This window comes from Canis lupus, chromosome 21 (assembly GCF_048164855.1).
Source record: "Canis lupus baileyi chromosome 21, mCanLup2.hap1, whole genome shotgun sequence".
NCBI lineage: Eukaryota > Metazoa > Chordata > Mammalia > Carnivora > Canidae > Canis > Canis lupus.
This window is the reverse complement of record NC_132858.1, coordinates 13462536-13486377: the sequence shown is the minus strand read 5'-3', so window position 1 is coordinate 13486377 and position 23842 is coordinate 13462536. Positions and strand designations below refer to the sequence as shown.

Here is a 23842-nt window from a genome sequence, read left to right as displayed (position 1 = left end):
TCATGGAGCCTGCTTCTCCCTCTGCCTCTGTCTCTGCCTCTCCCTGTGTGTGTCTTTCATGAATAAATAAAATAAATCTTAAAAAAAAAAAAAAAAAAAAAGGATGAGCTTTCATTCCTGTCATTCAGGAGTACCTGTTGAATGCCTGCTGTGTGCCAGGCAGCAAACAGACAAAAACCTCTGCTGGTAAATAAAATCTTAAAAAGGGATCCCTGGGTGGCTCAGTGGTTTAGTGTCTGCCTTTGGTCCAGGGCACGATCCTGGGGTCTTGGGATCGAGTCCCGTGTCAGGCTCCCTACATGGGGCCTGCTTCTCCCTCTGCCTGTGTCTCTGCCTCTCTCTCTGTGTCTATCACGAATAAATAAATAAATAAATCTTTTTTAAAAAGTGGGGCTCCTGGGTAGCTCAGTCAGTTAAGCCTCTGCCTTTGGCTCAGATCATGATCTCAGGGTCCTGGGATCGAGGCCGTATCTGGCTCCCTGTTCAGTAGGGAGTCTGCTGCTCCTTCTGCCTCTGTCCCCACTCGTGCTCACTGTTCTCTTTTGTGCTCTCTCTCAAATAAGTAAAATCTTTAAAAAGCAAACAAAAAACCCTGCTAGAATTTAAAGTCCACAAGGGCAGAGACAGACACGAACAGTTCACCTAACAATTGCTGTACTGCATGGCATGTTAGAGGAGGTAAGCGGACATACCATGGTTTGCTTGATCGAGGTGTAGGGGCCCCTTTTCTCACTTCTGCAGCCCTTTCTGGTGACATCTGACATCTGACTGATACTTTGGGCCTAAATAGGACATTTGCAGCACAAGCGTGTGACCCCACTGATTGTGGAGTGGTTGCGTGTGGAGAGTATTCAGACACCCATCACTACTATCTCTCACTCCCTTTCTCGTTCATGGGCACCTGGTCAGAGTATCCTCCACATGTTTACATTAAGGATTTCTTTTTTCCTGTAGAGTAACCTGCTGCTCTTCAGTTTACCATAAGGCAGTTTTTCTTCCCAAGATCTTACCTTTTTGGCTTATATAATGCATTTTGATACTAATTTGGGTGTTTAAAATGCCTATGTTTTGTGATTGTTCATTCTCAAAATGTCAAGAACTGGCGGGTGGATTTTTCTGGTTCTTCCCCTCTGCTGCCAGAATCTTGTTCTCCATGCTGGGAGTGACCTGTGAGCCAGTTCCTGTCCCTCTCTTTTATGTTTGTTGGACACCTGCATTTCTGCCTCTTCCCCATGAACACACTGTGGCCTTGAGCTCCTTGCTGTCTTCCCTGGTTTTGAATAAGCACTTCCCTCTGTGTATCACCTGGTCCAAGCCTAGTCTAATTGTTGCCAACTTGTAAAGTCCTGAGGTTCTTCAGCTGGACACCGTAGCATAGGCTTTTGGATTCCCCAGGTCAGTGGCAGGATGACAGAGTACAACTCCCCCTCCCCCACGCCGCACATATCCAGGGTGTAGACAGGCGGCCCGGCCTATATTCTGCTCTTCTCTGTTGTCTCTTCAAGTTCTCGCTCAGCTTGTCTTGGGTTTTTCAGAGCCCCTTTTACCACCAACTCCAGAGGAACTCCTGTGGCTTCTTTAGTCCTTACAGTGGTGATATCCAAGCCCCCAGATCTTTCCCTGTGGCGGCAGGTTAACTGGGCAGTCTAGAAGGGGACATGTGTACATTTGAGTGTCCTTTCCACATTTCACCTCTAGGCATCTCCCCTCAGACGGAGGTCTCATGTATGCCCGCTCCCACAAGCACAGTGTCCTCCATAGGTAACACCAATGGAGAGGAGGTGGGACCGTCCGTCTACCTGGAGAGGCTCAAAATCCTCCGACAGCGATGTGGTCTGGACAATACGAAGGTAGGCCTCGGTCCTTTGGGTGGGTCAAGGCCAGGCCGACCCCTGCTGCTCCCGAGCTTCAGACCGACCCGCTTTGCCAACTGTGTCCTTCTCTCCACAGCAGGACGAGCGGCCCCCGCTGACCTCTCTGCTCTCCAAACCAGCAGTCCCCCCCGTCGCCTCTTCCACGGACATGCTGCACAGCAAACTCTCTCAGCTCCGGGAGTCCCGGGAGCAGCACCAGCACTCAGACCTGGATTCTAACCAGACTCACTCTTCAGGAAGCGTGACCACATCCTCATCCTCCACAGCCAACATTGACGACTTGAAAAAGAGACTGGAGAGAATAAAGAGCAGCCGCAAGTGAAGTGGCCCCGGCCCCGTGCCCCGCAGCTCCAGCTCACTCAACTCGGGGTCCTCCTGGTCACCGGGGCTCGGCGGGCCTGGCACACAGACTGCCTGGATGTGCCCGCCGCGGGCCTCCCACGCGCTCCGCTGCTCCGCCAGCGTCCTGCCTCCGGAAGACTGTCTGTGTCGTAGTTTAGTGTACAGACTTGTAAACAGCTGCCCTCCGCTCAGCTCCGACTAGTCTCCGTAGCCTTGGTCTTTTATTTCTAACTGCTCATTTGTAAAGTTGTCCTGATCTTTCCTAGCTTTTAACTATTAGAAACTCTTGACTAGTTTTCCTTTTGAGTCCGTGAGCTCTTCTCCCTGTAGCCCCGAAGGGTCACTGTATTCTGTATGAATGCATGGCATGATACAACTAATTTAAGAGTCTTTTATAAATAAAGTTTGCATTAACTAGAACAGTCTCCCAAGATGCTCCTGCCTGGGCAGCTCTGTCATCTGTCCTTGGGACTGGCCAGCCAGCAGCCAAACATGAGTGAGTAAGTCCTGCTTAAGGAGCACCACCTTGTATGGGCGCACAGACTTGTGCTTCTACCCTGAGTAGGAGCGACGCCCTGTTCCTGCCTTCCGCTTGCAGCTTCCGGGGGGTTATGGTCATGGCTTCCTCCCATCAGCCCCATGGCTCCAGGGGCTCCTGGGCTTCCTGCTGTGACTTGGGGCCCGGGCCAGGCAGCAGTGCCTTCCACACAGACACTGGACTTGGGGGCTCTGACTGAAGGAGGATGGGGGTGCTCAGGAGCTCCCCACCTGGTTTTGGGGCCTGAGTTGAGACCCATTGTTGCTTCCCGCTCAGGCTGAGTGAGGACCAGAAAGTGAACAGAGGAGTCACATCCAGGATAAATCCGCCAGGATCTCCCTCCAGAGTCAGAAAAACTCAGGACCAAGAGGCTCTGGATAAAGATGGGCAACCACAAGGGTCAAGAAATTCTTCTAGACTGTCTTACTCAGCTGGCGCTCAAGAAACAAAAAGTTGACAGAAAGTGAATCCCCTGTTGATTCTAGTCATGTTTCTCAGGTGGCCCTTGTGCTGCCTGAAATCACACCCCCCCGCCCCCCCCTGCCTTTCCTTGAAGCAGGAACGTGGGAGTAGGCATTCTGGAAAGAAGATGGAGGAGTTCATTTCGCTGCTATGCTAGGACAACACGTGTGGAGAGAGTGCCTGGGTCCGGAACTTGCAGTGCTTACAGCTGTGTTGGAGGGAAGCCACCTTGAGAGCCTGTGCCCTTGTTTCAAAAGTGGAGCCAGAATATTCTAATTCTTAATCCCTGTGCTTCCCCACCCCCCCACCTCCCCACCCCCCACTGTGGTTAAAGCTCTGGGCTGCCGAGGTCCTGCAGACGCACTGAATCCCCAGTTTTTACCCTGATTCTTGGCCAGAACCAAGTAACAAGGGCAGAGAACTCAGAGGTCTGGTCTCTGTTCCTTGATGTATTGAAAAATGGGAAAGGAAAACAAAGGGGGAGGGAAGTGGGTAAAAGTGTCTACTTCCATCCCTTCTTCCCATGTTACTCCCATGAAGTTTAAAGATCTTGGTCGAAGATTCAAGGCCAAGAGGTAATCATGGCGGCATCCATGCTCTTCCCCCACCTCACCCCAAGCTCAGGGATGAGGGTACCTTCAACACAGTCCTCCAGAGAATTATCCAGTGATCAGCATTTCATGCCAGCTGAAACAGTGTGGCACCTGTAGCACTGTGGTGCCTTGCTCCCAAGTCATGAAGGTACCTAACAGAAATGGCAGGAGGCCGAGGTGCAGCTGGAAACGGGGGAGCCCTGGAAGGGCAGCAGTGTGTCAGAGCCGCACCCCCTCAGCCAGTAGCAACCTCGAAGGATGTGCTGACGGGGCAGCTTTAGGTTCTGTGACTCTTAGGACTTTTACATTTGTCCCTACCCTTTATGAATCCACTTATGCACACCCTCTAGGTCCCATTTCTTAGCAGTTACAGACCTGAGCAACTGGCTTCTCAATGGAAGTAGAAATTCCAGGAAGCAACAGCTGCACCAGCATGCCATCTGTAGGGAAGTAGGAATGCTGCCATGCCAGGCAGTAGTGAGAATAAAAGCAGCGGTGATTTATGGGCAGCTTACCAGGTATTGGGCATTTTGCCAAGTACATTCTGTGAATTACCTAATTTAATCCTCAAGACCTTATTAGATAAAGAATGTCCTTCTGTACATCTTATATGTAAGGAAACAGGCTCGAGGTGGTCAGCTGACTTGTCCCTTTTACAGTTGTAGCCAGGATACGAACCTAGGCAGTCTGACACCGGGCCACACGCCTAACCACCATATCCCACATACTCCCAGATGAAGGCACTTAAAGTACTGCTCCTTTTTGGAGGCATTAAGTCTGATGTCATTTTAATGACATGCAGAAGGATGTAGGCACTAAAGAAACGTACTTACTTCTCCTTTGTTGCTCTGGCCTTCCCCTACCTCTTCTCTGGTCCTGGGACGAGTGCCGTATCGCCCCCACAGCAGAGCAAGTGAAAGCACAGGCTTCAGTGTCTTCTGTGTTTCAAGTCCAACTTTAACCCTTCTCAGCTATGTGAACTTGGACAGGATGCTTCTAGTCTATTTCCTCACCTACCTCTTATGGGCATTAAATGAGGTATCCTACTAAGGCCCTGAGTCTGGAGCATTTTCAGTGCTGAGCCCCTCAGGCCACCACCTCCCTGCCACCTGCCCCTCCAACCCCCCACCACCCACATCCCCACCCCACCCCACCCCATTCTAGGAGTGGTGGCCTCCCTAAGTCCTGTTTATTCGGTCATGCTGGCTCGCTCTGAGCTGCCCACGAATAGCACTGGGAGCATGGAGGCTTGTTGACAGACACTTTTATTGAGAACTATATCGTTTTAGGAACACACCACAAAAATAAATCTTCCACTGGATTGGTTTCTGTGATTTTTGCAGTGAGGAGCCTAGAATGTGAGCAGCCTCCTAACCTCCAGACTTCTCAATAACCTTCTGTATCCATTTCTTCAGGCGGAACACGTGTGTGTAGAAGCCATATTTTCCATCCCTGTCACAGCCTTCACCCCAGGAGACGATGCCCATTTGATACCAGCGGTTGTTAAAGGGGCTCTGAGGAAGAAACATGGGGTTTCCAAGAGGGTGAGTCCAAGGCATGAACTTAAGTCCAGTACCCTGTTGGGCAACCGTTTCTGAGAACACTTCCTCCTTACTCAGCCCCACCCCCGGAAGATCTTCCCACCAGTTCCTGGCCTTTAGCAGCACTTACCTTCATGACAAATGGTCCCCCACTGTCGCCTTCACAAGCATCCCCTCGTTTCCCTTCATTGGGTTTATAACCTTGAGAGAGAACAGTGTGCTTAGGTGCAGAGCTCATGCTCCCGCCACTCCCCGTGAAGAGACCTAGCTGGAGAGTGTCCATTTGACCCTCCTTGGCTCTCATTTCTTTACCCCACACAGCCAGTCCTTTAGCACAACCTCAACTCTGTTTTCAACAGACCTCCCAACTCACCCACTTCTCACCTCTTCCACCCCTAGTCACGTCACACGTACCTCTCCCCTGAACTAGCTTCCCAAATTCTACTTTTGCCCACCTACAATCCATTGGCTGCCCAACAGGCAGAAGGACTTTTTAAAAAAATACATTAGATCTACAGGTGGCTGAGGATAATGGCAGTTGCCTTTATCCAAAATCCAGGCAGTTGGCTGAGGATAAAGGCAGTTGCCTTTATCCCCACATACCCTCCATAAATATAGGAAAACATGAACAACAGAAGCTACACACACACAATCATCACTGGAATACAGAGAACACCCAAACTGCAAATCAGTATATTTAATTGTGCATCTAATATTAACATAGATGTGGAAATGAGGCAATAAAAATACCTACTAGGGCAGCCTGGGTGGCGCAGCGGTTTAGTGCCGCCTACAGCTCAGGGTGTGATCCTGGAGACCCGGGATCGAGTCCCACATCAGGCTCCTTGCATGGAGCCTGCTTCTCCATCTGCCTGTGTTTCTGCCTCTGTGTGTGTGTGTGTGTGTGTGTGTGTGTGTGTGTGTGTGTGTGATGAATAAATAAAATATTTAAAAATAAATTAATTAATTAATTAAAAATACCTACTAGACAAAAGAAGTGAGTGCAATTGAATTGGAATCTTTTAAATAACCCCAGATCTGTAAAATAAATGACAACTAAATAGATCTATACCAAAATACTATAGGAAACCAAAAAACAAGACTAAAAAACACTTCAGCTAATAAAAATTCTCCCCCAAAATACCACTGTGAAACAGAAGAAAACTCTAACTGCATTAAATTTCCCCAAGCCAACTTGTAGGATGTAACAAAAACACCTTGAATCAGAAATCCAAAAATTAAAAATAAATGGACAATAGGAAGAAATGCAAAGTAGAAAGGGATTGAAATGGAATTCAGACCAAAGAACTCTGAATCTCTCAAAAAGAAAAAACCATGGAACAAAACTAATATAATCCAAGAAAATTTCACAGAAATAAAATAAGGTTGAAGGTATATGTTGAAAGGAGCCACACTGGGTAGCTGACAAAACACCTGAAACACCCCATTCTGAGACATATCCTAATAAAACTTCAAAGATGAAGGAAAACCCTCTCAAGGCCTCCAAGCAAAAAAGACCAAATACAAGTTCCAAAGAATTACACAAGCATCTGATTTTTTAAAAAAAGATCTTATCCAGCAGAGAGAGAGCACAAGTAGGCAGAAGGACAGAGGGAGCCCGAGAGGGAGAAGTAGGCTCCCCACTGAGCAGGGAACCTGATGGGCTGGATCCCAGGACCCTGGGTTCATGACCTGAGCAGAAGACAGACGCTTAACCAACTGAGCCACCCAGGCACCTCTCAGCATCTGATTTTTCAAAAAGAACATACAAAGTAAGCAACAACAAAGCTTTTTTTTTTTTTTTTTTTTTTTTTTTTTAAGGAAGGAAAATTTAAGCCACGGATTCTATATGCAGCCAAGCACAGCTTAAGGTTTCAAGACTACAGAACAACAATTGTAAACACATGAAAACTCATGAAATTCTACACCCATAGAATGCTTTGTTGAAGCATCTACTAAATGACAAGCTTCATCCAACCAAGAGATGAATGCTGCAGCAAAGGGACTGATTGTGCTGACAAGTAGGAAAAAATGCATCTAAAAATATCAAAGAAGATCTTGAAAGAGGAAAGTAAACTTCCTGACTGATGTATAGCCAATAGCTGGGAGTTAAATAAAAGGTCATGTAAGAAAAGAAGGAACTAAAGGCATTTCAAAGAGAGAGAAGCTCAAAGAAAATCATTAGAACAAAAATGCAAAATGTCCCAAATATATACATTCAAAAACACAAAGAAAAGATCACATAGGGAAAAAGAGCAAATGAAACATAATACATGTAATAATAACAAAATCATATGAACCAATATTAATTCAGTCACATCAATAAATATAAATGGGTTTAACTCACCTATTAAAAGAGAAAAAGATTTTTAGTTTGACTCTCAAAAAGCAATACCCAACTATGCTGCATAGAAGAGACAAAACAAAGTGATGTCTAGAGGCTAAAGTTAAAGGGATGGACGAAGGTATATTAGGTTAATGGAAACAAAAAACAGCAGAGACAGTGATCCTGAAACTGAAAAGAATTTAAAGTACACTTCTAATGCTAAAAGCCGCAGTTCACAATGAATAAATAAGAGTCATGAATATCTGCACTAAACAGCACAGCAACCACATTTATAAATCAAGGAGACAAATACATTAGTAGAATTTAACACAAACTCAGTATAAGATCAAGTGAACTGAAAATAAATGAGGATATAAATGACCTAAACGGTGCGGTGGGAGTGGGGGGGTAGGGGGGGTGGACACCTGGCTGTTTCAGTCAGTGGAACCTGCGATTCTTGATCTTGGAGTTGTGAGCTCAAGCCCCATGTTGGATATAGAAACTACTTAAAATAGGGCAGTCCTGGTGGCTCAGTGGTTTAGTGCCACCTTTGGCCCAGGGTGTGATCCTGGAGACCCAAGATCAAGTCCCACATCAGGCTCCCTGTATGGAGCCTGCTTGTGTCTCTGCCTCTCTCTGTGTGTCTCTCATGAATAAATAAATAAAATCTTTTAAAAAATTACTTAAAACATTTAAAAATAGATAAATAAAAATAAATGACCTAAATAACAAGTGATAAGGTTCTTTTTTCTTTTTGTACTTTATGGATATATATCAAACTTCACACATGGATAATAGAGACCATACCTACACACCTCTAGTACATAGGTAACAGTCACAAAAAATGATCGAACAGCTCTCTTTTTTTTTTAAAGATTTTTAAATTTAATAGAGTGAGAAAGACTGAGAGCACGAGAGGGGCAGAGGGAGAGGGAGCAGCAGACTCCCTGCTGAGCAGGGACCTGATCCCAGCACCCTGAGATCATGACCTGAGCCGAAGGCAGACACTTAACCAACTGAACCCCCCAGTGCCCTGACCAGCTCTCTTTCAAAAAAAATAAAAATCAGTTCCATAAAGTAGAAATATTACAAACCATACTCTTGGAGCATAGTGCAGCAAAACTCAAAATTACTACCAAAATCAAAATATAAGACCCTCCCATCTAGAAATTTAAAAACCTATTAAGCAACTGTTGGGTGAACAGATTCAAACTGAAATTACAGAATTTCTAAAAAATAATGATAATGAAAACACTGCATATTGTTCTCTCTGAACAGAGGAAAATGCATAGCCCTACTCAAAAATTAAAGAACAAAAACAACCAAACTCTCAGCTCATAAAGCTAGAAAGAGAACAGCAAAGTAAAATAAAAGAAAGCATAAAGAAGAAAAAACTTTTTAAGATAAAAGCAGAAATTTAATGAAGTACAGAAATGAAAAGCAACAGGCCTAGCTAAAAAGTCAAATTCCTAGGTATCTTGATTGGTTTTGGAACCACAAACTAATTACTCAAGGAACATGAATATATAAAAAAAAGTGCTAAGGAGGAAAAAAATCATAATATATTGTAGTATGCTAAAAAGATACAATACAGACTTGAACAAATGGGCAGATATTTCTTGTTCTTGAATGACTCAACATCAAAAAGATGTCAGAAAAAAAAAAAAAAGATGTCAGTTCTCTCTAAATTTATAGTCAACACAATCCCAGCAAAAATATCCATAGGCTTCTTTTATAGAGCTAGACAGTTGATACCAAAGTTCATATGGAAAAACAAACATGCAAGAATTGCCAGGAAAACACTGGAAAGAAAAACTTCAAGAAACAACAAACGTTATCAGCCATTAAAACCTACTCTAAAGCTCTGTAATTAAAACAAGACAGTGCTTTAATAGAATAGAAACAGACCAAGAGGGACGCCTGGGTGGCTCAGTAGCTGGGCGTCTGCCTTTGGCTTGGGTCATGATCCCAGGGTCCTGGGATCGAGTTCTGCATCAGGCTCCCCACAGAGAGCCTGCTTCTCCGTCTGCCTGTGTCTCTCCCTCTCTCTTTGTCTCTCATAAATAGATAAAATCTTAAAATCTCTAAAAAAAAAAAAAAGAAAAGAAAAAAGAAAAGAAAAGAAAAGAGACCAGGAGAACCAAATAGAATATCTTCAAATAGATTTAACTACAGTAGAAGCCTAGTATGTGAAAAATGTGACATCTCAAATCACTGGGGCAGTCAGTAGAGTACCCAATTCTTAATATTGTGTGTTCAAGCCCCACCTGGGGTGTAGAGATTACTTAAAAATAAAATCTTAAAAGGGTGCCTGGGTGGCTTAGTCAGTTAAGCATCTGACTCTTGATCTCAGCTCAGGTCTTAATCTTAGGGTTATAAGTGCAAGCCCCACATTAGGCACCAAAAAAATAAAAATACAAATAAAAACTTGGGATGCCTGGGTGGCTCATTCAGTTAAGCATCCAACTCTTCATTTTGGCTCAGGTCATGATCTCTGGGTTGTGGGATGGAGCCCCACACTGAGCTGTGCGCTCAGCATGGAGTTTGCTTGGGGCCCTCTCTCCCTCCCCCCTGCTCCTGCTCTCTCCCTCTAAAATAAATTAGTAAATCTTTTTCAAAAGTAAAGAATAAATAAAATATATTTAATAAAATCAAATCATGGGACACCTGGCTGGCAGACGCTCAACGACTGAGCCCCTCAGGCTTCCCTAAATAAATAAAATATTTTTTAAAAAATCTAATCACTTGGGGCAAAGATACAATTTTTAATAAGTGGTGTAGAGACAGCTGGTTAGCTATTTGGACAAAGATAAGTTAAATCCATACCTCACATTATACTGAGGAATAAACTCCAAATGACTCAGAGGTCTAAGTATAGAAAAATGAAACCAAGTACTAGAAGAAAACAAGTGAATTTCTCTATGACCTGGATATAAGGAAAGTTTTTCTAACTCTGCAAAAATCCAGATGCAATAAAATAAAATATAAGTTGACTACTTAAAGTTTTTTTAATTTAGAAATGATAAAATGGGGGCACCTGGGTAGTTCAGTTGGTTAAGCATCTGCCTCAGGTCACAATCTCAAGAGTTCCTGATCAAGCCCCACATCAGGCTCCCTGCTCAGTAGGGAATCTGCTTCTCCCTCTCTGCCCCACCCTGTTGATGCTCTATCTCAAAAAAAAAAAAAAAAAGAAGAAAGAAGGAAAGAAGAAAGAAAGAAAGAAAGAAAGAAAGAAAGAAAGAAAGAAAGAAAGAAAGAAAGAAAGAAGAAACAGTAAAAGGTTATAAAAGTTAAGAAATGAACAAACTGGAGAAAATATTTGCAACATATATCACAAATAAAGGCCTAATACAGGGGATCCCTGGATGGCTTAGCAGTTTAGCGCCTGCCTTCGACCCAGGACATGATCCTGGAGTCCCGGGATCGAGTCCCATATCAGGCTCCCTGCGCGGAGCCTGCTTCTCTCTCTTGCTCTCTCTCATAAAATCTTTTTTTAAAAAGGCCTAATATCACTAATATATGAAGAACTCTTTTTTTTTTTTTTTTTTAATTTTTTTTTTAATTTTTATTTATTTATGATAGTCACACAGAGAGAAAGAGAGAGAGGCAGAGACACAGGCAGAGGGAGAAGCAGGCTCCATGCACCGGGAGCCCGACGTGGGATTCGATCCCGGGTCTCCAGGATCACGCCCTGGGCCAAAGGCAGGCGCCAAACCGCTGCGCCACCCAGGGATCCCTATATGAAGAACTCTTAATAATTGATGGGAAGGAGACAAAAAATGGGCAAGAAAAACATGGAAAATTCAATAAAAATGATTATCAAGCAACTGAAAAGATGTTCAATTGCAAATATTGGCAACTATCTTAAATGCTCTCCACAGGAAACAGCCGAATAAACTATAGTACATCCACATAATGTGGCTATCAATTTTTTTTTAAGAATAGGGACTCTGGGGATCCCTGGGTGGCGCAGCAGTTTGGCGCCTGCCTTTGGCCCAGGGCGCGATCCTGGAGACCCGGGATCGAGTCCCACATCGGGCTCCCGGCGCATGGAGCCTGCTTCTCCCTCTGCCTGTGTCTCTGCCTCTCTCTCTCTCTCTCTCTGTAACTATCATAAATAAATAAAAATTAAAAAAAAAAAAAGAATAGGGACTCTGGGATCACATCCTGCACTGAAGGCAGATGCTCAACCACTGAGCCACCAAGTGCCCCTATGTATTCTAATATTGATCAAATAAGTTACTATATGATGAATAACAGGAGTCGAGTTTCTCACTGTCATCAGAGAGTTACAAATATGGAAAGGGAGAAGCTAAAATTAATCTGGCTGGATTGCAGTGGGAGGTTTCAGAGAGACTGTAGATGACAGAAAAATCTAGATGTTGGCATATGCATAATACACATAATTTCTAGATCTGTCTGCTGAGAGGGTGTAGAAGCAGTGACATCCTAGAAGTGATGCGCGTACCTGGCACCTAGATCCTGGTCTCTAAACACCATTCTCCACCAGCAGGAAAGTGAAGAACCCCTTGCTGTGCCAGGGCAAGAAAGTTCTCAGGGAATGGCAGGGACATTAAAAGTCACAGAAGCCAGGCTCAAGGGACTCCCACTGGCCAAACCTGGATAATTTGAAAATCAAAATAAATGATGACACTAGCAAATTGTCACTCTGAGAATGAAGACCTGGGAGTCCACACTGATAAAACGAATGAAAGGAGAGGTCTTCCTTCCAACAAAAGGATAATAAACACAGAAGGAATGAAAGAATTAGTAGATGGCCACCTGGCAGCCCCCAGAGCTGGGAGGACGGTTTGATGAGAAACAGGATGCAGGGGATCAAAGCTTCTCCCCACAGGATGCTTGTAACAGAACCTCACAGTGAGGGCCTCGCCAGAGGCAGACACCACCTTACCCAAGTGTCAGTCTTCCCTGGTATGGTGAGACAAACGGACATCACAGGCCTGCCCGTGGAGCCCACTTAGAAGGACACACCCTGGCTTCACCTGAATGTGATCACAAGGAAACCAAAACCTCAAAGAAACCAAACCGAGGGCCCTGCTACAGGTTTCTGGGGCTGCACCTGGGAAATACGTCCAAGTTGTAGAAGACAACTTGGGGTCAGCCACGGACAATGTGTGACCCTGGACTGAATCCCAATGAGAAGAACATTTTTCCCCCTTTGCTACAAAAAACATCAGTAAGTGGGACAACTGAAAACCCCAGAATAAGGTCTACAGATTACAAAACACTATCATCTCATTAATTTTCTGATTTCAACAACTGTACTTGTTACATAAGAGAACATCCATGTGTACTCAAGGATACGGGTAAAGAGGCTTATGTACGACTGACTCTCAAACAGCGTGTGTCTATGTGTGTATATCTGTACACACACACACACACACACACACACACACACATGCACACAGTGTGGGGGCAGGACCCGGGTGACAGTATATATACATTCTTTGTATTATTTTTGCAACTTTCCTGTGAGTCAGAGATTATAGTGAGAAAAAAATGTTTAGGGGATCCCTGGGTGGCTCAGTGGCTTAGCACCTGCCTTCGGCCCAGGACGTGATCCTGGAATCCCGGGATCGAGTCCCACATCGGGCTCCCTGCATGGAGCCTGCTTCTCCCTCTGCCTGTGTTTCTGCCTCTCTCTCTCTCTCTCTCTCTCTCTCTCTCTCATGAATAAATAAATAAAATCTTAGAAAAAAAATTATTTTTTATTTTTTTTAAGATTTTTTCTTTATTTATTCATGAGAGATACAGAGAGAGAGAGATCACACCCAGGATCACACCCTGGGCTGAAAGCGGCGTTAAACCGCTGAGCCACCCGGGCTGCCCAGAAAAAAAAATTTAAAGTAAGCTCTACACCCATGTGGGGCTTGAATTCACGACCCCGTGATCAAAAGACCCCTGCTCCACCAACTGAGTCAGCCAGGCACTCCTATACAAAAAATTTTTAATTAGGTTAGACTATTCACCCCAAAGCCTCCCAGATTTCCTATTTCAATAAAAGCCAAAGTCCTTGAAGGCCCTGAAAGAACTGCCCATCCTCTGTCTGCCCACCTCCCTCCCCTCATCCACTGCTGCCTGCCTGCCACACCAGCCTCCCCGCTGTTCCTCAGACACACTAAGCAGGCTCCTACCCCAGGACCTTTACATCAGCTCTCCCCCTCTCTCCCACCCCAGAGGGCACTTCCCCAGCCTTGTCCAACTACTCTGTCCCCATCTCTCTCTCTCCCTTACTCTGCTTCATGTTGTTTCCCAGCGGGGAATACTGTCCTACATCTGCTGATGGACACTCCCTCCTACTAAGGGAGCTCTGTGAGGACACAGGCATTGTGTTTGGGTCTTTGTGGTTTACAGTAGAATACTGATCACAACAGGCATTCAAAAAATATTTGCCGAATGACTGAGTGAACAAATGGCTTGTTCTCCACCTGAGGCCTCATGCTGCTATCTGGATTCACACATATGGGCAACCAGTGACTAGCACCATGCCTAGCCCCTTAACACACCCCTATAGGGCAGAGACTTTTATCTCCATTTTTCAGAGGAAGAAATAGCTCCAAGAGGTGAAGCAACTTTGCCCAAAGCCATGGGGCTTATAAGGGACCAGATCCAGGCCTTGAATAGGTCTCCGCCCCCCACCCTGAGGCCTGGCCACACGCAAGAGACTTGCCAGCACAGAACATGTTGTCAGTGATGCGGATCCGGGTGGAGGCCTTGCAGACCTGCCGATCCACAATGGGCAGGTTCACCACCTGCAGGACTCTGGGCTGTACTTCACCAATGCTGGATGTCCACGTCTCCCTCAGGTTGCCCCAGCCGGTCACCCGCCCTTTGTACCCAGCCTGGAGCAGTCTTTGGGGGAAGGGAAAGGAGCTCGTGAGAACCAACCCCTCCTGGGGGTCCCTGGCCCCAGCACTGCCCCCTTGGAGGCCTGAATCTAAAACACTGGTGCAGAAAGGACATCTGGTTGACTCAAAACCACCCCCTCTCACCCCAAGGTCTGGAAAGGGGAAGAACTTCTGCAAGGCTGCTGGGACCATCAGGCCCAGACCCCAGCCCAGGGCTCCCCCTACCGTTGCCCTGTGCACCACCCCGCCCCAGCCCCGCTGTGCCCCACCTGGTTGCTGTATCCCTGTCAGGCAGGCACACGGGGTGGATGTAGTTGCTGAAGTTGACAGGCTTCTTGAGCTTCAGCAAGGCTATGTCACGGTCCAAGTTTTCCCTCCAGTTGTACCTGGGGTGGATGTAGATCTTTTCCAGCATGGAGATCTTCTCAATGCTTCGCTCATACCTGTGTGAACAGGGACATGGAGAAGCTGTAAGCCACTTGGTGAGGGGCAGCTGGTGCCTAAGGAGAGAAATGGCCTGCCCTCAGAGTCCAGGAATTGGAGTGAGCCTTGGGCCACCAGTGACAGGAGAGGGCTGGCTCCTGCTTGGCAGCATCTCCCGGCCTGTAGCTGCTCAGGACTTTGGAATCAAAGAGCCCAGGCAGGTGGGGGAGGGCGGCAGGCTGTAGCCCTGGCCCACACAGCCTCTCTTCACAGGTCCCACCTGTACCACGTCCTGGGAGCTGGAGAGAAGCTGGGGGTGGGCCAGGATTTCACTCTCTGCAGAGTCTGAGTTTCTCTGTCCCAAGCCCCAAGCCTCAGTTGGGACATGGCCAAATGGCCTTGACAGCAGAGACTGCTGAGTTTTCCACTGTGGGAAATAAACAGACATATCCCACATTCCCAGGAACCACCAGAGGCCCCCACGGTCACGCTGGAGGACTCTGACCCCTGCCAGACATCCAGTGGCCTCCCATCCTGTACCTGGTACGGGAGTGCTTGCCAATGCGCACCAGAAGGTCATTCTCTGTGAAGTTTTTGTCCCAAGGTGGGTACAGGAGACAGTGGGCAGCAGTGAGAACCCAGCGGTCACTTATGAGGCTGGCCCCACACAGCAGCTCCTGGGGACTCTTCCGGAAAAGCATCACCTGCCTGCGACGGGGGAGGGAGGGAAGGGGAAGCCTTAGGAGCTGGGGAGCTGCCCCTCTACCTGTCCTAAAGTAGAAAGTCCCAGTTTTCAGAACTGGACAGAGGTGCCTACTGGGCCCAGACCCCAGCTTGGCCTGGTTGCCCTTGCGGACTGGGACCTTCACACCACACCAAGGGGCTGCCTCCTGCTTTCTGCACCCCTCCCCAGCTTCTGCAGGTCCAGAATTTGCACAGCCCGGCATAGCTCTGGGGCCAGAGAAAGTAACTCAAGTAGGCAGACCCCTTAAGCTCTCTGGGCCTCAGCCTCGCTCTCTGCATGTGAGAAGCAATACCCCCAATCTCAGAGGGGTGCCAGCTGGCATCACCTGGGAAGCCCAGGCCTGTGAGGGAAGGGGCAGCCCCAGAGGGGCCCCTCCGGCCCGCCCGGACTACGCACCAGGGCGCGAGGCCAATCTCCGCGTCCCAACCCTCCACGATGCGCCCGTCGATGTAGGACTCCAGAAGCTCCCCTTCCGTTTTGTCCTTCACCGACCTCTTCTCGAACAAAGGTCGCAGCCCACAGTCTGCACAGCAAACCGGGCGTGAGGAGCCGAGCTGGGCTCTGCGCCCCTGCAGCCCCCACTGCCGCCGCTGCCTCACCTGCCTCCCCGGCGCCGAAGGTCTTTTCGTTGAAGAAGGGCTGGAACTCCTCTGCGGTGGTGCGTCCCTCGATGGCCGTGTCCTGGTCCTCGGCCAGCCCGTCGCCCACCTCCTCCACGGGCTCCTCTGCGGGGAGCAGGCACCACTGGGGCCAGGCCAGCCTGCGCGCGGCCCTCGGGCACCCCCCGCCCAAGCCTCCGCGCGGCCTTGGAGGGCCTTGGGCGAGGCCCGGAGCGCAGCGCACGGCGTCCTGGGGACCTCGGCCTGGGGCCTGAGCGAGTTCAGCTGCGCGTGGGGCCAAGCGCACCGGGCCGCGGGGAGACGGAGCTGCGGCGGACCGCGCCCCCCAGCGGCGGGGCAGTCCTGCACCCGGGAGGCGCTGCTCGGCCCCGCCCCCGCCCCGCCCCCGCCCCGCCCCCGCCCCGCCTCACCGCAGTAGTCCAGGTCGCAGTACTCAAAGCCACCTGGCTCCTCCGACACGTAACACCACGCGCCCTCCTCGTCCCCGTCCGGGTTGCGGCAGAAGTTCTCCACCAGCGGCACCGCAGGGTTGAAGTCCTGGTCCTTGCTCAGGGCCTTGGCCTGTCTGCTGGCCCAGGCCAGGCAGGGGGACCCATGTGTGGTCACCGCCAGGCGACCCTGGTAGTACCGGCCACGCTCAGGGATGCAGTGCTCTGATGGAGGTGACAGATTCACCGTGGGGCCTCCGGAGCGTGGGGTCAGCGGCACAGTGACGCCTCCCTGCTGGCCTGGTGGGTGGGGAGGCAGGGGAGCAGAGTGGGTGGGGTGGGACAACACGCGGCCAGGGGGTCAGGGTTTGACTTCCTGCCCTGCCACCTTCTTCCTATGTGGCCTCAGGTAACTTGACCTCTCTGAACCTCGCTTTGCTTGCCTATAAAAGGGGTGACTGATACCACTTTTGTAGGGTTGTTGAGAGACTTAAACAAAATACATGCTGTGTCTGGTGCATTATGAGACAGATGGCAACTCGGTTTCATCTCCTGGGCTATCTGTGATATATTGGTAGTGACTGCCTGGAGTTTTTAAAGAAAGAGTCTATTTTTATAGTGGACAGCAGGAAAAGTAGCTGGGATGACGAAGGATGGCTTCATGGGCAGTAGGGCAATTTCAGCAGCCCTGCGAAGTATTGGGGGTGGGCAGGCTTGGTATATGGTAGCTGCTTTTGTTACCATGACTGGTAACTTGCTGTAATATAGTCCCAGGACCAAGCCTTAGGTCCAAGAGGGATGCATGAAGGACAAAGATACACCAACCTATATTTGGTAGTTTGATTGCTGGCACTAATTCTTTACCCTTGCCCAGATCCACATCCTCTGCCCTGTGATTTTATAGGTAAAGGTACACATCTGCAGCTGACGTTGGCCTTGATCATGCCCAATGGAACATGGGCAGAACTGCCTTGACACACATCATGTGTTTCTGAATATTTTTTTTATTTTTATTATTTTACCTCTGCCATAACTTTGGGAGATGGTGCCTTTCAGCCTCAGCCCTGGAATGAGTAATGTGGAGCAAACCGGGACCCAACCCACACAAGGATCCAAGCTCAGCTGGACCCATTGTTTGAAGCAGGACCAGCAGCCAAGCCCAGCCTACATTGTGGCCAGCACAGACATAGGCAGGCACAGCTGACATAAGCACAGCCACCCAAGCCAACCCTCAGACACATAAGAAATAAATGCTTATTGGTATATGCCTCTGAGCTTTTGCAGTTGTTTGTGATTTTGTGGGATCTGCAGCATTATTGTGGCTAAAGCTAACTGACACATCAGGCAAAAGGATAATGACAGAATCATGCTGGGCTGGACCATGTGAGGCTTGCTCTGTGGTGCTCAGAAAAGGGCACACAGGCTGAAATGGTTAGGGAAGGCTTCCTGGAGGGAAGAAGGCCTCAAGCAGGAAAGAAAGCATATTTGGAATGAGCTATAGTCTGGGTCACCAGGACTAGAGGCAAAGACTGGGGAGGCAGGGGAGGCCAGCTGTCTCTGCTTGACTTCACTGACCCACGGGCCCAAATGTGTTTGTTGTAAGTGACTAAGCCATGTTTGAAGGTAGCCAGGGTCTAGCTTCCTGTCCCAGGCTACCAGGCCCTATGGAGAGACCCCTGAGCCCTGGCCATGGACTGCCCAGCCTTCCCCAGCTCACCGCAGAGGGAGATGCTACACTCCTCTCGCCGCACGGTGGGGTCTATAGTATAGCACCAGGGCCCAGTGGTGCTGCCATCCGGGTTACGGCAGAAATTCTCCTGCAGGTCGGCCCCAGGGTGGGTGGTAGAGTTGATTCTGGAATAGGAAATTGCTCAGCAGAAGCTGTACCCCCCATCCAGTGTGTCCCAGCCCCATATTCTCAGCCCACTGGCCAACAGGCCAGCCCATCACTCACTCAGGCTTATGTGGGTAGCGACTCCTCCATAACTGGCACTCGATGCCTGACCGGGTGAAGCTCACGTTCCCTCGGTAATTCATACCCAGACCTTCAGCACAGCTACCTGCAGAGACCCCAGCCCCGGTCTCTTACCATCTGTCGCCTCTCTCACTTAACAAAGCTCTGTCTGTCCACCTCATACAAGCTACCTCTGCTTCATGACCCTTAACCCATGTTTCCTCAACCACCTCCTCTGTACCCAGCAGTTCACCAATCTAACAGCACTCACCAAAAATTCACTGAGTGCCCACCATCCATGTGAAAACCATGTGTCAGACACTGTACCCAGTACTAAGTGACGAATAAGGCATAGTCAAGGTATGCCCCTGCCCTCATGGAGCTTAAAGTCAGTGGCTCCTCATGGCCAGTAGGATGACAAAGTGAATAAAGTACTTCTAATTTGGCCCTGGTCTACCCATCCTGTTATCAGAGCTCCTCATGTGTCAGAGCCTTTGCAAAACTGTCTCCTTTGCCTAGGAATGCTCTTCTGTTTGCTTATCAGTGTGCCCACAAATCCAGGTGGAAAACTGTTTTTTCTGGGGGATTGTCCCTGATGCTGCCAGCAAACTAAATGCTCCTACTCCTGGCATCGTCTTGGCACCTGGAACAGAGCTTTTCCAACAATCATACTGATATTTTTTATTTTTGTTTCCCTATGAGACTGTGAGCTCCTTGATTCTCTTAAAATCCCCAGCACATGACACAGTGCCTGGTATATAGCAGAGGTTTAGTAGAATGCCTGTTAAGTAAGTTATTTAACAAAAATATGAAAAAGAAAAACAAAAAGTATGGTCAGTAGTTGAAGAGTTATTGTTAAGAGCTGGGGTCAATATATTTTTTTAAGATTTTATTTATTTATTCATGAGAGGCACAGAGAGAGAGAGAGGCAGAGACATAGGTGGAGGGACAATCAGCCTCCATGCAGGGAGCCTAATGTGGGACTTGATCCTGGGTCTCCAGGATCACGCCCTGGGCTGAAGGTGGCGCTAAACCCTGAGGCTGCCCTGGGAGTCAATATTTATATTAAAGGTGTATTCAGGGGCATCTGGGTGGCTCAGTTAGTTGTCTGCCTTCAACTCAGGTCATGATCCCAGGGCCCTAAAATCGAGCCCCATGTTGGGCTCCCTGCTCATCAGGGAATCTGCTTCTCTCTGCGCCACCCTTACTTGTGCTCTCTCTCCCTCTCTGTCATATAAATAAATAAAATCTTTTAAAAAACATGAATTCATCATCCATTCATTCATTTCTCCAATGTTAATCATCTTCCTCACTGCCAGGCACAGAGCCAGGTGCAAAGATGCGTCCTTGACCGCAGGAAGAGAAAGGCAAGGTCAGGTGCTGGGCCACCACTCCTAATCCACTCTACTCTGCTCTTCTCCCAGGCTGCTTGCTCACATCCTGCTGCCACCCCCACATTGGCTCCTCACCTTCCAGACATTCAACGAGCTTTTCTCGAGGTTTCCTCACCGGCTCACAAGCTGGAAAAGACCCAGAAACATTTTTGGGATTGGGGTAGGAGACAGGATGGGCTCAAGCAGAGGATGGGCGGGGGGACAATGTGCAGAGACAGAGGGAAGGAAGGAAGGAAGGAAGGAAGGAAGGAAGGAAGGAAGGAAGGAAGGAAGGAAGATATGGGTGGAGGGATAGATGGTTGAATGGACCAGAAGATTCTCCAGAATAGGACATTCTTTCACTGGGGTCCCTAGGACTCCCTTCCAGGAGCAAACCCTTCCCAGTCCTTACCTGTGTATTTGGACCAGAACACATCCTGAAAAATAAGAGCTGGCATGAGGCTGTGGCATATCCTGTTTCATTTCATTTTGTTTTTCAGTAGACTTTGTGTTTTTTCTTCTTCATACTTTCATCTTTCCCTTACCCTGGTCACACATGGGGCAGGCTCTGGGGAGGTTTGTGGTAGTTTCTTACTTTTGTTTCCAGAGCCCAAGCCCTTGGGGAGAGGAATATTTGAGGAGAGGGGAGCCCCCTGCCAACAAGACTATCGTAAAGGGTTCCCATAGGTGGGCTAGATTGGAAGGTGGGGGCATGGGGCCCAGGAGGGGAAAGGCTGCGCAGAGCTTCTGGAGCCCTGAGGCCTCGCCAGAGTCCCACACCCCATAGTAGCAGATAGCTAAAGCTGAAGGCCGTGTGGGCCAGCACCAGGGCCTCCGGAGACCCCAGAGCAGACAGCCATCTGAAGACAGAGGAGCCCCCGATGACCTGGAGCCTCACTAGGCTGCCAGACCCTGACATAGCCCAGGCGTCAGGACCTCCAAGAAAGGCTGAGGTCACTCATCTTGGCATCCCAGTGAAATGAAGTCCCCGTGGACACTGCATTGCCAATAGCCGAAGAGCTGGGACATCCCTCGCTGCCTCATTTGTGGTTCTGGAGCTGGGCCCACCAGGAGGGACCACACCTGCCCTTCAGCCTGGCCCTCACCGTGGCAGTAGAAGACTCCAGGGCCTCAAAGGCCTCCTCGTAGTTGCACTGCTCCTCCACACACTCTCGCTCCAGGTTCCCCTTGCGCAGCTCCTCCAGGAAGCCACTGTTGGCACGTCGGACCCGGTGGAGCAGTGATAGTGCTTGCTGAGGGTCCAGGAACACTGTGGCAGGAGGGGCATGGGACAGTGGCCTCGGTCAGCCAGGCTGTCTTGGCCATTGTGGGGGCAGGAAGCGAGCTAGCCTGCCCTCCTGGCTTCCAAAAGGGGACACCTGGGATGGTGGCAGGACCCAAAAGGCTGCCAGTGGTGGCCCACTAGCTCTCCACATTACAGGAGAGACGCAGTCACTGTGCATCCAGACCTGAGCACCCGGCTCCTTCCCTAAGCCATGGTGTAGGCTGAGACCCACCTGGGCATTGGCCCTGTTGTTCTCAGTCAAGCCAGGAGCCCCTAGCCCATGGGCCTATATCCCAGCCTGCCAGCCTGTCCCAGCCTCCGACCCCCTCTTACCATGCTGGCTGTGCGCAAGGCTAAAGAGGATGACGAGGCAGCCAGGTAACCACAGGCCTCGGATGTGCGCCATAGTGTATCAGCTCCCGGGACTCTGAGGTCTTGTCCTGACCACTCTGGGTTAATGTTGAACTAACATGAAGAAATTAGCCAAGAGGGAGAGGTCAGCAGGTCAGGGCCATGGTACTAGCGTATAGATAGTCCACCCCCGCCACCCAGGAAGACAGATCCTCTTGGGACTAGAGACAGATGGTCTGGGAGGAAGTCACAAAGGAAAGGCCAGTGTAAGTTTCCACCATCGTCCAGCCCCTCCCTTCTGAGATGTGGGCCAACTTGGGCAAGCAGGGCCACAAGATCTTCCCAAGGGTCCTTCCAATCCAACACATGGTGATGGTTGCTTTAATCTCTGTGAGCCTCAGTTTCTCCATCTGTACAATGGGAACGGTACTTTGTTGTGAGGACTCAGACGAGATTATGAGTGTGACGCCCATAAAATGTAGTACATGTTCAATAAACAGCAGGTATATGGATATAAACCAATGGGGAGGTTTATGTAATCATAGCACATGGGTGTAAGAAAGCAGAGACAAGGGTGCAGCCAAAAGAGAGCTGCCTCTCAACCACTTTCCCATCTGGAAGCTGTGGAGGTGTGTCCATGTGTCGTGGCTGCTCAGGAGGAGGAGTCAGGTCCAGGGCCATTGAGCCTCTGGTCTATTTTCTCTCAGCTCCTAGGACCTGCTGCCGCCCCAGAATGGGGACCAGGCCAAGTCCTCAGGTCTTCTCCACAGGGCCCCTCCCTCTCCTCCTGCCTGTCCGGCTGGGGCCAGGCCTAGAGTGGCTGCTGCTCCTACCCTGCCCCTCACCGAGCCCTGCTCCCATCCCTCCCCCATTTTCTGTTTGCATTCTGCAAGGTAAATATTAGTCCTGTGTCTAATTAGGACAGAGGACAAAGAGCACGAACACAGGAAACACCCGTTCCCGTCTTGCCATCCTCCAGGCCTGGCCATACAGGTTTAGACTGCCATCACGTAGGGTCTGAGAAGATAGCAGGGCGGGGCCTGGTGCCGAGCAAAGCAAAGAGGGTTCGCACAGACCTGGGGGTCAGGACTCCCATGAATTAGCTTAATTCCTGGGTGGCCCAGTTCCTAGATATAGTATAGTACATAGATACATAGATTCCTATTTTTCTATATATATATATTTTTTTAATTTATTTATTCATTTGAGACCCAGAGAGAGAGAGAGAGAGAGAGAGAGGCAGAGACACAGGCAGAGGGAGAAGCAGGCTCCATGCACCGGAAGCCCGACGTGGGATTCGATCCCGGGTCTCCAGGATCGCGCCCTGGGCCAAAGGCAGGCGCCAAACCGCTGCGCCACCCAGGGATCCCTTTTTCTATATATTTTTTAAACCAAGGATTAACTTATACTCAGCAATGTTTAAACAAATCCTAAGTGTTTAATTTTTTTAAAAGATTTTATTTATTTATTCATGAGAGATACAGAGAGAGAGTCAGAGACATAGGCAGAGGGAGAAGCAGGCTCCATGCAGGGAGCCCCATGTGGGACTTGATCCCAGGACCCTGGGATTATGACCTGAGCCAAAGGCAGAGGCTCAACATCTGAGCCACCCAGACGCCCTTTGACTCACATTTTTATGTAACCACCACCAGATCAACATTTTTAGCCTTCTCCAGAGTATTGTCCCTAAGATCACCACTATTCTAACCACCATCACCCTAGACCAGTTTTGCCTATCTTTGAACTTCATAGGAATGGAAGCCTACAGCATATACCTGTTTGTGTCTGGCTTCTCAGATCAGTGGTCCAATCCTTGAAAAACTGTGTAGTATCTCATTGTGTAAATATTTACCCATTTGATACCTATTGATGGGCATTTGGGTTAGTTTCCTGTTTTGGCTATAATGAACATCACTGCTACAAATACTCGTGCATGAGAGTAGATTTGCTGGGTCAAAAGACATATGCTTTGCCTAAGTCACTGACAAATGATCAGCACTTGTTTACACTCTCACCAGCAATACTTGAGAGTTCCAGTTGTTCAGATCCTCACCAACCCTCTATATTGTCCATCTGTTTCACATTATCCACCCTGATGGATGTGCAGGTATCTCATTG

At 48.8% G+C, this 23842-nt stretch overlaps 2 protein-coding genes across 7 annotated transcripts in view; one reads left to right on the top strand and one right to left on the bottom strand.

Annotated features, from left to right (window-relative positions):
• Window positions 1-2636, top strand: part of CKAP5 (cytoskeleton associated protein 5) — a 106840-nt gene extending 104204 nt beyond the window's left edge. For 3 of the 6 annotated variants that reach the window (XM_072790601.1, XM_072790602.1, XM_072790603.1), the window contains exons 43-44: window positions 1699-1850; window positions 1951-2636. In XM_072790601.1, the coding sequence (XP_072646702.1) occupies window positions 1699-1850; window positions 1951-2196 (398 nt within the window). In that variant the 3' untranslated portion in view covers window positions 2197-2636. The remainder of the gene's footprint in view (window positions 1-1698; window positions 1851-1950) is intronic. The other 3 variants (XM_072790606.1, XM_072790605.1, XM_072790604.1) reach the window with 3 other exon arrangements.
• Window positions 2637-5056: 2420 nt separating this feature from the next.
• F2 (coagulation factor II, thrombin) lies at window positions 5057-21862 on the bottom strand. The gene is made up of 14 exons (XM_072790608.1): window positions 21707-21862; window positions 21195-21358; window positions 20501-20525; window positions 20185-20235; window positions 18716-18821; window positions 18479-18615; window positions 16744-17061; window positions 16313-16438; window positions 16110-16236; window positions 15509-15676; window positions 14815-14988; window positions 14368-14549; window positions 5481-5551; window positions 5057-5323 (listed from the first exon to the last, which is right to left on the bottom strand). Exons 1-14 carry the CDS (start codon window positions 21777-21779, stop codon window positions 5180-5182), a joined length of 1866 nt encoding a protein of 621 aa, XP_072646709.1. The 5' UTR covers window positions 21780-21862; the 3' UTR covers window positions 5057-5179.
• Window positions 21863-23842: the final 1980 nt, after the last annotated feature.

Bases quoted from the DNA above. Each gene is read 5' to 3' on its own strand.
- F2 (XM_072790608.1), bottom strand. From the start codon at position 21,779: ATGGCGCACATCCGAGGCCTGTGGTTACCTGGCTGCCTCGTCATCCTC. The intron at 21,359-21,706 runs GTAAGAGGGGGT...CTCCTGCCACAG, and splicing joins CCTTGCGCACAGCCAGCATG to TGTTCCTGGACCCTCAGCAA. The intron at 18,822-20,184 runs GTGAGGAGCCAA...GGGTCTCTGCAG, and splicing joins GCTCGTTGAATGTCTGGAAG to GTAGCTGTGCTGAAGGTCTG.